General features: G+C 43.5%; 2 protein-coding genes across 10 annotated transcripts in view; one reads left to right on the forward strand and one right to left on the reverse strand.

The window, feature by feature from the left end:
* The window catches only part of Zcrb1 (zinc finger CCHC-type and RNA binding motif containing 1), a 14463-nt gene extending 10247 nt beyond the window's left edge, over window positions 1–4216 (reverse strand). The window contains exons 1-3 of one of the 2 annotated variants that reach the window (XM_021216467.2): window positions 4045–4216; window positions 3110–3195; window positions 1337–1365 (exon numbers count right to left, since the gene is read on the reverse strand). In XM_021216467.2, the coding sequence (XP_021072126.1) occupies window positions 1337–1365; window positions 3110–3193 (113 nt within the window). In that variant the 5' untranslated portion in view covers window positions 3194–3195; window positions 4045–4216. The remainder of the gene's footprint in view (window positions 1–1336; window positions 1366–3109; window positions 3196–4044) is intronic. The other variant, XM_029548015.1, reaches the window with a different exon arrangement.
* A 21-nt stretch (window positions 4217–4237) lies between these two features.
* The window catches only part of Pphln1 (periphilin 1), a 78891-nt gene continuing 71754 nt past the window's right edge, over window positions 4238–11374 (forward strand). For 2 of the 8 annotated variants that reach the window (XM_029548017.1, XM_029548018.1), the window contains exon 1: window positions 4994–5359. In XM_029548017.1, coding sequence (XP_029403877.1) covers window positions 5290–5359 — 70 coding nt within the window. In that variant the 5' untranslated portion in view covers window positions 4994–5289. Of the gene's footprint in view, window positions 4344–4992; window positions 5360–11374 lie in introns of those variants that run through there. The other 6 variants (XM_021216473.2, XM_021216472.2, XM_021216471.2 and 3 more) reach the window with 6 other exon arrangements.

Genomic DNA, 11374 nt, shown 5'->3' on the forward strand with positions numbered 1-11374 from the left:
GGGGTCTGTCCTTAGTCTGGTGATGCAGACTCTGTAAACCAGTTACATGGGGTCTGTCCTTAGTCTGGTGATGTAGACTCTGTAAACCAGTTACATGGGGTCTGTCCTTAGAGATCTCTTCTCCAGGGGAAAACAATCATCGCAAAAACTTAAAGAAGAGCTGGAGAGATGGCTCGGCAGTTAAGGGCATTGACCGCTCTTCCAAAGGTCCTGAGTTCAATTCCCAGCAACCACTTGGTAGTTCACAACCATCTGTAATGGGATCCAATGCAGTTCTAGTGTGTGTTTGAAGACAGTGACAGTGTACTCACATACATAAAATAAATAAATCTTAAAAAAACAAAAAATAAAAGAACTTAAAGAAAACAAACCTATGATATCCTCCATTCTCCTGGCATGCAAAAAAGACAGAGCGGCAGTGTGTTCAGATGCAGGGTGTGAGGGGCTCACTTTTGCATACACTCCTCTGAGTAGACACTATCCCAAGAACTGTAGACCATCCTGACACATCCTTCCTTTGCATCTAGTCCTTATGTATACCTATCATAATCCATTTGGCTCCCAAATGGTCTTGTTCCAGGTTTCTTCCCTGGTGCAGTTACAGATTTTAGTCTAGCCATGCCAATTTGCGCTCATCTCAATTGGCTGAGAATAACATGAAACTGGTACACAGCATAGGGAGTTATCTGGAGCTAATGAAGACTGTAGCGCAGTCTAACAGATTTGAGTAGTCCTGAAGATACGCTGCAAGGATTTATAACACGGTGCTGTAATTACTACTTTAAAACCACAAATGGGCTTGAAATCACAGTCCTTCTTAGTCAGGAGTTATGACTGGGTTCACTGTCAGTCTCTCCGTAGTTTGGGGGATAGCCCATTATACACATGTCAACAGAGGTTAAGAACAGTTCAAGGGCCAACATATCAGGTTGCAAATGGGTGGCATGTCGATAGCCAGTTCAGAGGTCGGGCTACAGATATTCTCTGACATGGCTTGGCAGCACTATGAGGACCAAGATAATGTCCCTCCAGTAAGACTGTCCTCCTCGACATCTCCCTCTAAGCTCCACACCACACAAGAACCAGCTCTGAAAACCTTCAGAGGCTTGGTAGGTAGCTTAGAGAGTAAGAGTATGGTTAGCATGTCTCAGGCTCTGAGATTGTTTCTCAGCACTATAAAAGCAATACTATTAAACTATTAAATCTTTAAAGTACAGTCATTTATGATATGAAAACTGTCAAATGTTTATGTACATGGGAGGATAGCTGACTATATGTAAAAATGTTAACAGTAGTAGCTTTATTCAACCAAGTATTCTGTAATGTGAATACTTACTTTACAACTTTGCCATACTTGGAAAATATCTGAAATAAAAGATCACAGAATAATTTATAATTTAAAATGTCACCAAATTAAATATTCAGATTGTATTTACTGACCAGATTCTTTGTTATACTTTATGAAAAACTCTAGCCATTAGCAGCCTATACAACCGACTTTATAACAAATATCCCTACACCGAGGGCACTGAGGAGGAGGACCACGACCTAGGGCAACACTGCAAGACACTGATTCAACAAGCCAAAGAAACATTTTCTAAGTGACTAGAATAATACAGTTACAGGAGTTACAAGTGATAAGCCTCAGTTCCTAACTCCCCCCAGGGAGTGGACTGGGGTGGTGGTGGTGGTGGGGGCACTCAGCATGTCTAGATCCATGGCCTATACACTAGGCAGCAGCAGGATTCCTGATGGATCTGTGGGGCCACCACAGCTCCAGCTAATCCTGTCCTCTTAATATCAGTGCTGTCAAATAAAACCACACCAGTGAGAAACACAATCCACCATCTGAGGACAGACAGAACTCTCATTGCAGATAATACTTTCCTATAATGAAAAACCCATCTCCAGCCAGGAGTGATGGTCTATGGCTGCAATCCTGGAGTTCAGAAGAGCAAAGCAAGAAGGTTTGACATGAGCCCAGGAAACAAAACAAGACCTGATGCCAAAGATCAAAAACAAAGCAAAGATCCTTCTACTTCTATTGGTGCAGTACTCTCCCATCCTTACTCAGTACTCTGGCCTAGTCTTCCTTTTACTTCTACATATAGTTGCCCATATATTGCCCAGATCTATATTCTATAGATAGACACATATCTAGATGCTTATAATTCTAATTATTTAATACACAGAAATAACATCCCCCCAAAAGGCTTTTAGAAGATCCCATCACATGCAGTCTAATATTGAAATTCTGGGCCAGACATTAAGCAACATTGGATTCCGAGATCCAGCAATTTCCTCTGCGATTATAGCTTTCTAACGGGTTCTCCATTGATCCCTTAGTTCATGTGGTACTAGGGATTCAACACGGGGCTTTGTGCATGCAAGACAAGCATCCTACCAACTATACTTCACCTCCAGCCCCCAGTTACCTTTTTAAATAAGGTTTTTTTTTTTTTTTTGGTTTATCAAGACAGGGTTTCTCTGGGTAGTCCTGGCTGTCCTGGAACTCACTCTGTAGACCAGGCTGGCCTCGAACTCAGAAATCCGCCTGCCTCTGCCTCCCAAGTGCTGGGATTAAAGGCGTGCGCCACCACACCCGGCAATAAGGTTATTTCTTACCACTCAGTCTAAAATCTCACCTCCAAGCCTAATCCTGCATCCCTTTTCCCTTTCGTGAGATGGGGTCTAAATTGTCCAAGCTGTCCTTGAACTGGAGCTCTTCCTGCCTCAGCCTCCCCTGTGCTGGGGTTACAGGTGTGTGGTAACGACTCTAGGCAAGTGCTCTGCCACTCAAGCACAGGAGGCAGAGGAAGGCAGACCTCTGAGTTCTAGGACAGCCTGGTCTACAGAGTGAGTTCTAGACCAGTCAGGCCTACCCAGACAAACCCTGCCTCGAAAAAAAAAAACCACACAAACAACAAACAAACAACAAAGCAGTGCAAATTTTCTTCGGGAAATTAAAAAAAAATTGCAATTTTTCCCACTAAAATTTGCAGGAGATATCAACTAAGAATTTTCCCAGGGAGCAGTATTTGCTTAAGCTTCAGATTGTCTCTAAAGAAAGAATGTGCTTATAAAGATGTGCTTATATAGTAAAACTTACCCGGTATAAATCATTGTTTGTTAGGGAGAAAGGCAAGTTGGATACATAAACTGTGCTCTTACTTGGCGCCAAGCCACCGCTCATTTCTAAAACGGAAAAAAAGGAGACATCAGGAATCTTACTCCAAGTAGAAACAAGGACTATCACTGACTTAATTAGGGTAGAATTCTACAGGCTCCATTCATTTAAAGAGATTAGAGTACCAGTGTGGGTAGGGTGTGAATTACCATATTCCCTTTCTAGCAGCGGGTGTTAAGCCTTTTAGAGCTGCGATGCGATTGAAGAGGGGTTTTAGAGAGATAGAGAAGCCACAAGGCTATTTTTAAAGCCTTCTTAGTGTAAAAGCGAAAAGATGTTTTCCAAGGATTCGCCCACCTCCGAAAGGAACACCTGTCTTCCCGCTTCTTTTGTTCTTGTTTTTAAAAAAACTCCTGTATCTACGTCTGTAATATTTTGATTACTGATATAGGTTGGCCACCACGACAGACTGGGTTTTGTTAAGCTTGGGATAGTTTCACATTTTGATAAAGTTCTCTAGATTTTTAATTTCGTGCACAACCAAATCACGAAATGACACACGTTATTACATGGATTATCTACTCTGAATGGGACATTAACCTGTGTATTTGTCAATGTATAGTAATCAATGCCACTGTTACAACTCTGCAAATTACAGGCGCAAACGATCTTGTGGGCAGCAGGCGTCAAGCACCCCTATGAATGACAATGGACGCGGTACCCCGGAGGGCGCCCCGCTGGCCCAGGAGGAGGATTATTCAAAAAGCCTTAGGTCGCCAAAAACCTGCTCGTCGCCTTTCCAGTTTCTCACTCTGAGAAATGCTATCCCGGGCCGGACGTTCCGGGGGTCGGAGCAGGGCCCAGGGGCCAGGCCGGGGCCGCGGGAGTCTCCTGGGCCCGGCGCCGTGGGAGCTTACCTTCGGCGCAGTGGCGAAGCGGGGAGGATGCGAGCCCGCGGCGGCTTCAGCTCCGGCTGCCCTCCGCGGCGCGCGGCAGCGCAGGCGTCCGCGAGCGCAGCGCGGTGCAGCGCTTCTTCCGTCTCCCCCAAACCCCGGCGGCTCCGGGCCGGAGGCTGGCGCGTCGGGCGACGTCACCGCGCGCGCCGGAAGTGCCTTTGGGGCGAGCGGACGTCTGGCTTCGCGGGTTTCACCGGCGGCGGGGATAGCGGCAGCGACAGCGACGGCGACAGCGGCGGCGGCGCGGCAGTGGGACGTAGGTGAGCGAGTGGCTCTCCGCAGAGGCGCGGGGGGCGCATGCGGCCGGCGGGCGGGCGGGCGTTTCCTGCGGCGATGGAGAATGGACTCCTGGTGGACTCCGCTCAATGGATGCAGGAGGAAAGCCAAGTGCGGAGGAGAGGGAGACCCAGGTTCCGCTTCTCGGAAGGAGTTCTAGTATGCAAAAGGGAATTCTCAGCTAGGCAACTTCAGTGACGCCAGGTCAGTCAGGAAGTCTGTTTTTTTTTAAATTTTATATTATTTTATTTTTTGGACCTAACCGACTCTGTAATAGGCACTTTGAGAGACGGACCAAAAAAAAAAAAAGAGTGCAAAAATAACCCACTTGCTATCGAGAATGTCAGTGTGGCTGGGGAGACAAAGCCAACGTGGGGACAGTTGGAGTCACACAGTGACCCATTCTTGAGTACTGGCACAGACAGATGTTCAGCTCCATCTGTGTATTTATTTATTTTTTCCTTTCTGAAAATATGGAATGGGAACGCACTGATTATATTTTGTTTATCGAGACAGGGTCTCTGTGTAGTTCTGGCAGTCGTGGAACTCGCTCTGTAGACCAGACTGGCCTCGAACTCAGAGATCCCGCCTGCCTCGCCTCCAGAGTGCTGGGATTAAAGGCGTGCACCATCACCGCCCGGCTACACTGATTATTCTTTAAGAGCTCGTCGTTTCTACAGAGAATTCCGAATGCGTTTTGCCCGGTAGTTTAAACTTAACTTCTACCCACCAGCACGTACAGACCAGGCCTGTAACCACTCCCTGGGAACCTGCGTGTCAGCAGCCCGGAGCCCAGAGCCTGTCGTGGAGCCTGCACAATCAATCCTGACTGAAGCGGAGGGACGAAGTGCAATCCACCCTGGGCGCAGCTGAGTTTTGAGAGGCATTAATTCCTTGGCGTCCACCAAGGGACCACTGGGACTAATTCTCATGGCAAACTTGTGGCCAGCCCAAACTCCCAAGCTTCACATTCCGGTTGTGCTTGGTTATCGCCCAAGATGTAAGCCCCTTTGGTCTTGTAATTATTTGAGCATTAACTCTCCGTGCTGTTTCGTGCTTCTCTCGATTTGGGGTACCACTGCTTCTCCTTCCTTAGTTCACCCCTGAGCGCATCCTGTGCTCCTGGAATCATACTTTGTCTGCTTAGCAAACACTCCCTTAGCCTTGTTTTAAAACTGTCGTGCGTTTTCTGACTATCGAAGCTGTGGCTTTCGCCTTTAAATTGAACTCTTTTTTCTGACGTCTGGGTTTTAAGATTGGGTGTTGCTTCATCCGTATCAAATTGATTGCATTTCCTTAATTTTTTTCCTTTCAGTTTTTGTTCTCATTTTTCCTTTTGGTCCTATGATTTCCCTGCCTTCTACCTCTATTAATATAATCCCCCCCACCCCCNCCCCCCCCATCCCCAACCAAGCAGGGCCTAGAACTGGTGATTCTCTTGTTTTGTCTCACCCCTCCCACGTTCTGATTACTGGCCTTCCTCGGGCTTAGCCAGGCTCTATTTTTGAGTGGTATTTCCCTAAGCTCCCAAAGTTAGGGCTCTTCTAAGTGCCCTCCAGCAGGAGCCAATTGTTTCCTGATGGTGTCTTTGATCTTGATATTTAAATTAAGCTCTGCGGGAGGGAGTGTTTGTTTTGCTTACCCTTGGAATGCTGCTGTTTGCGGTTTTAGAGGTTAAGGTAGTTAGTGGGTGAGTGGCAGGATCTGGTCACCAGCTACTTAGGTACAACAAGTGGCAAATGGGTGGTTTGTGCAGAGTGATTTCAATGTTGCTAGGTCATGCAGTCTATTCAAGAAATAGTTCAAATACACCCCTCCCCCCGTGTGAGGTGAATTGTCTCAAATAGAGATCTGCCTGCTTCTGCCTCTCAAGTGATTAAAAAGGTGTGCACCATACCCAGCTCAAATACTATTAACCCCTCCCCTTCCCTCCATATCTCAGCCTTTTCTCTGCGTAGCTTCTGGCTGTCCTAGAACTCATTTTGTAGACCAGGCTGGCCTTAAACTCAGAGATCCAATTGCCTCTTCCTCCCTAGGTGCCAAGACTAAAGGTTGATATTATGTCAAACACCTGGTTTATATTTTAGATTTTAAGTGTTTTTCAGATAAAAGTCACACATTGCCTATCAATTACTAATTTTAGATCTTCTTTTAGGTGTTGGGACAGTCTGGTGATGTGTTTTTAGAGAGTAAAAGCTTTGTGAGATAAGAGCACCCGGCTTAGTGGATAAGAGCACCCAACTGCTCGTCCAAAGGTGCAGAGTTCAAATCCCAGCAACCACATGGTGGCTCACAACTATCCTTAACTAGATCTGACGCCCTCTTCTGGAGTGTCTGAAGACAGCTACAGTGTACTTACATATAATAAATAAATAAAATCTTAAAAAAAATAGTATCAGAACACTTCTAAAAAAAAAGAAAAAAGAAAAAAAAAGCTTTGTGAACTGAGCCATGGGTATGGATGGAAATTGAAAGAGAATAGGAAGACCTTAGAGAAATCCAAGCTAGCCAGTGTAGGGCTTGAGGCACCGGTAATGCTTTTTGCCTGGAATAGGTTAGGTGAGAAAATTACCAGAGACTATGGAGGGTAGAGAAGTCTGGACTTAGGGTTTCTATGATTCTTGATTAAGGAAGTCACTCATCATGAATATACATTGGCAACTGCTTGACTCTTCTGTGAGATGGAGGGTGGGGCGAGGAAAGTACGCTCATCAGATAAGATCTTACATTCTACAGATGTGAAGGTTTGGATTCATGAATATTAAAACTCAGGTAAATGTCTGGCATTATTGTCTGCTCATTTAATTTTATCACATGCAGTGGACAGTCAACCTTCCTAAGTGCAATACACTGGGGCTCATAAAAAAAGCAAAACAAAACAATTTAAACATGTTGTTGACAGGAACATGCCTCGTGGTAGATTAGCTTTTATTCTGGAGCCAAGTGCTAGTCAGTGTGGTCTGGAAACATAGATTCCAGTTACTGCAAATAATTCCATGTCCTAATACGGCAACAGTATCACGAAGTTTTTATAGTAACAGCAAAGAAAGTCGGAATTGGAGGCATTTTAAACTAAGTTGTTAGAAACACCAGGTAGCAAGGCTCATTGCAGCCAAGCGGGAGACCTCAGCTGTTGTCTTGACTGGTATCTGACAGCACTCTGAGCCTTCTGGTTGGTGGAAGCCAGTGGTCTGTCAAACTTATACCTTTGAAATGGTTCCTGTTAGTCACGAGGCTGTTGGATCAAACGCAGATAGGAAAGGAATGTCTTATTAGGGGGTTAGAGATAGCCTGTGGTAAGTTGTAATTAGCCTTCAGGGCTTCGGCATTCTGAACTCTACACCCAGAGGTACTCTAATAGATGAATCAGCATTTCTGGAGGTTCAGTGTGACTCGAGTTCTTTCATTCCCTGTTGCCACGTGTTACGTTTGTGAGTGTGAAGGCCACATATTGCTTATTAAGTATTAGTAATGGTTCTGGTCCTTCATTCGTAGGATCTGACCGTAGTAGGTGGGGCTGAGTAGTATGCAGGAGAGCAGACATGAGGGGAAATAGCTCTGACAGCCATCAAGGAATGAACTCCCCGACTGATTGATCTTCAGACTCTGCTAGCTGTTAGGATCCCAGCCTGACTCTTCATTTACCATTCCTGTGAATGTGATGTAACATGACATCACAGTTATGATGGAGTAATATACCCGAGATTATAATGGAGAACAGTTCACAGAATGAAGGTAGTGGGTGAGGGGAAATGTAATTTAAACCAGCTGATAATATATTGTTTAAAAACTAGATTAACTTTTGTCTTGCTGTATTTATGATTTTTGTGCACTATGTAAATTAGTTTTATTTTATTTTTAAAGTTTATTTATTACTATAAATAAGTACACTGTAGCTGTCTTCAGACACACCAGAAGAGGGTGTCGGATCTCATTATGGATGGTTGTGAGCCACCATGTGGTTGCTGGGATTTGATCAGCAGTCAGTGCTCTTACCTGCTGAGCCATCTCACCAGCCCTAGTTTTATTTTTCATTTGGAATATGCAATCAAATTGTTCTCTTAATTTTGGCGCTTTGGTTTATTTGATTCTTTATAACCTCATGTGGAATGGTTAGATCTAATTCTTTGTAAAGTTGGTCTTTGGTATCTAGACTATAATAACTTACTCTCCTTTAAGTCTGGCATGTTGCAAAAGTATTTGCATTTTTTTTTAAAAATCAGTTTATTTATGTAAGTACCCTGTAGCTGTCCAGAAGAAGGCATCAGATCCTATCAAATCCTATCACAGATGGCGGTGAGCCACCATGTGGTTGCTGGGAATTGAACTCTAGGACCTCTCTAAGAGCAGTCCATCTGGAAGGGCCCTCTCAACCACTGAGCCTTCTCTCTACCCCAAGTTCCCACTCTTAGCTGTAGGAACTAACTTGCTTTGCTTTATTATCTTGGTATTAAGCAGATTTTAGTTTGGGGAAATAAAGATGTATTACAGAATAAATAAGATAAAACAGTATTGTATTCTTTTAGACCAGATGCTTTCAGGGTAGTATTTTTTTTTTAAGTTTTTTGTAGTATATTAAGTTTTAACAAAATTGACCATATGGTGGGATACACCTTTAATCCCATCACTCAGGAAGCAGAAGCACACAGATCTGAGTTTGAGGCTACACTGATATTTTTATCTTACTAGTCAGAAAGGGAAATTGGAATCATTCTGATATTCTTTATATTTTAACTTTTCATCTTTTAATTCCATTTTATTTGTGTGTATGAGGAAGTCAAAGGGTAATTTTAAAAAGTTGATTCTCTCTGTTATATATATCTGTGCCTTTGGGGATTGAACTCGGGTCACTAGTTTGGTAGCAAGTGCCTTTACTTGATGAGCTAGCTCAACTCTAAACTCCACGAGTCAAATATTAATTAAATTGTATTTTTAAAAATATTTGTTTTGGGCAGTGGTGTTGCACAACTTTAATCCCAGAATTTAGGAGGCAGAGGCAGGTGTACCACCGAGTTCTAGGCCAGCCTGGACTACAGAGCCAGTTCCAAAACAGCCAGAGCTCACAGTGAAACCCTGTTTCAAAACAAACAAACAAATGTAACGAATATCTTTAATCCTGGGTAATTGTATTATAGGACACAAAGTATAAATACCATGTAATTTCACTCAACATACAGTATCCCAACCTCAGAGGCCCAGTGTAACTTTTTATTTACACTATTTAAAGTATTTATTATTAAAGGTTTTATTATTTTATGTGTATGGGTATTTTGTATATACATACACATATACATATGCATACACCTGGTGCTCACAGAAGTCAGAAGGCATCAATTGGCTCCTGGAACTGGGGTAATAGAATGTTAACTACCTTGTGGGTGCTGGGAACCAAACCTGAGTCCTTTCCAAGAGCAAAACCAATGCTCTTAATGGAAGCTGGCTTTAAACAAGTATCCGCTGCCTCTGCTTCTAGAGTTCTGGGATCACAGACATGCACTCCCACATCTGGCCTAACGTGCACAGTGACCCTCTATCGTAAGAATGAAGTGTTTAAAGGTGCTAAGTTGTGGGAGTTCCAGGATGTGCATAATGAGATACAAGCCAACCAGGGCTACTTAGTGAAACTCTCAAACTGCTGCCCCTTTATTCCTAACCTATGTAATTTGTTATGAAAGCTATCCATGCTCTTCTTGCTCCTTCTTACCTTCTCTTTGTTCCCAGGGTTAACGCCTTGTCTAGATGTCCTGGAGCCTGTTCTCTCTGCTTGCTTGCTTGCTTGCTTGCTTCTTAAGTGATAGTTGGAAAGGGTTGGGATGGGACTCCAAGCTCAACTCTGGAATTTCAGGTTTTGAAAGCTTCAGGGTTTTTATGTAGAAGTGGGAGATTGTACCTCTATCATTAGGATAGTGTGGATAAAGGGTTTAAATGTCTTGAAAATGTCTTACCCAGATTCTTTCATTTAGGGAGAGCAAAGGAAAATTTGCTAGCTACTGACTAGGTTTCTGTATACTGTCGCTTTGTGGTCTCCTTTGTCAGGCCTTTCAGATCCCTCCTAATGCTTTTCCCTTTTCCTGGAGCCATCATTCAGGATTCTAGTTAATCAACTAGGTTTTTTGCTTTTGTTTTTTGTTTTAGCTTTCTTAAAAGTTTTCTCGGGCTGGTGAGATGGCTCAGTGGGTAAGAGCACCCGACTGCTCTTCCAAAGGTCCGGTGTTCAAATCCTAGCAACCACATGGTGGCTCATAACCATCTGTAACAAGAACTGATGCCCTCTTCTGGAGTGTCTGAAGACAGCTACAGTGTACTTACATATAATTAATAAATAAATCTTTAAAAAAAAAAAAGTTTTCTCACATAGCATACTCTTTTTTACACTAGCTCTCACTTTGGGGTCCTGGCTGGACTCTTTCACAGAGCTGAGATTCACAGGGACCTCACGCACACCCACACCACCCACACACAGCACACTTTTGAGTGCCAAGCAACACAGAGTTCTAGTTGAGATTTTGGTGCTTTGATTGTTTAGTTGAGATCAATGTAGTTTTTTTCAAACCCTTAAATTTTATTCTAGAAAGTGATTTGTGGTTTAGTTGTTTGAAATTTGAAACGTTTCCTGCTAGAAGCAGTAGGACAATTTTTAGCTTCAGGTCAGCCCTTAACATCTCCTTAGTGCTTCAGTGTTGATTTCAGGAGTAGACTTGCTTCCCTTTAACCTGTTGATCTTGGCCTGAGATGACCTTAAGATCTGAAAGCAGTTAACTCTTCCCAAGGGCATTTTGGGGACTTTAAAAAGGTAGGACCTGGGTAGTGTTGTTTCTTAAAATTTGTTGATAGTGTTGGTGTCTGACAATTGAAATTCACTTGGGGATGCTAGATTTAAAGGTTTCTTACATGTATTTTGTGTTAAAAGTGAAGTGGTATTGATGGCTTTAAAAAGCGTGGCTAGAATCATAACTGTCTTACAAGAAATTTTCTGGGGGCTGGAGAGATGGCTCAGTGGTTAAGAGCACCAACT

The sequence above is a fragment of the Mus pahari genome, chromosome 17 (assembly GCF_900095145.1).
Source record: "Mus pahari chromosome 17, PAHARI_EIJ_v1.1, whole genome shotgun sequence".
NCBI classification, from domain to species: Eukaryota; Metazoa; Chordata; class Mammalia; order Rodentia; family Muridae; genus Mus; species Mus pahari.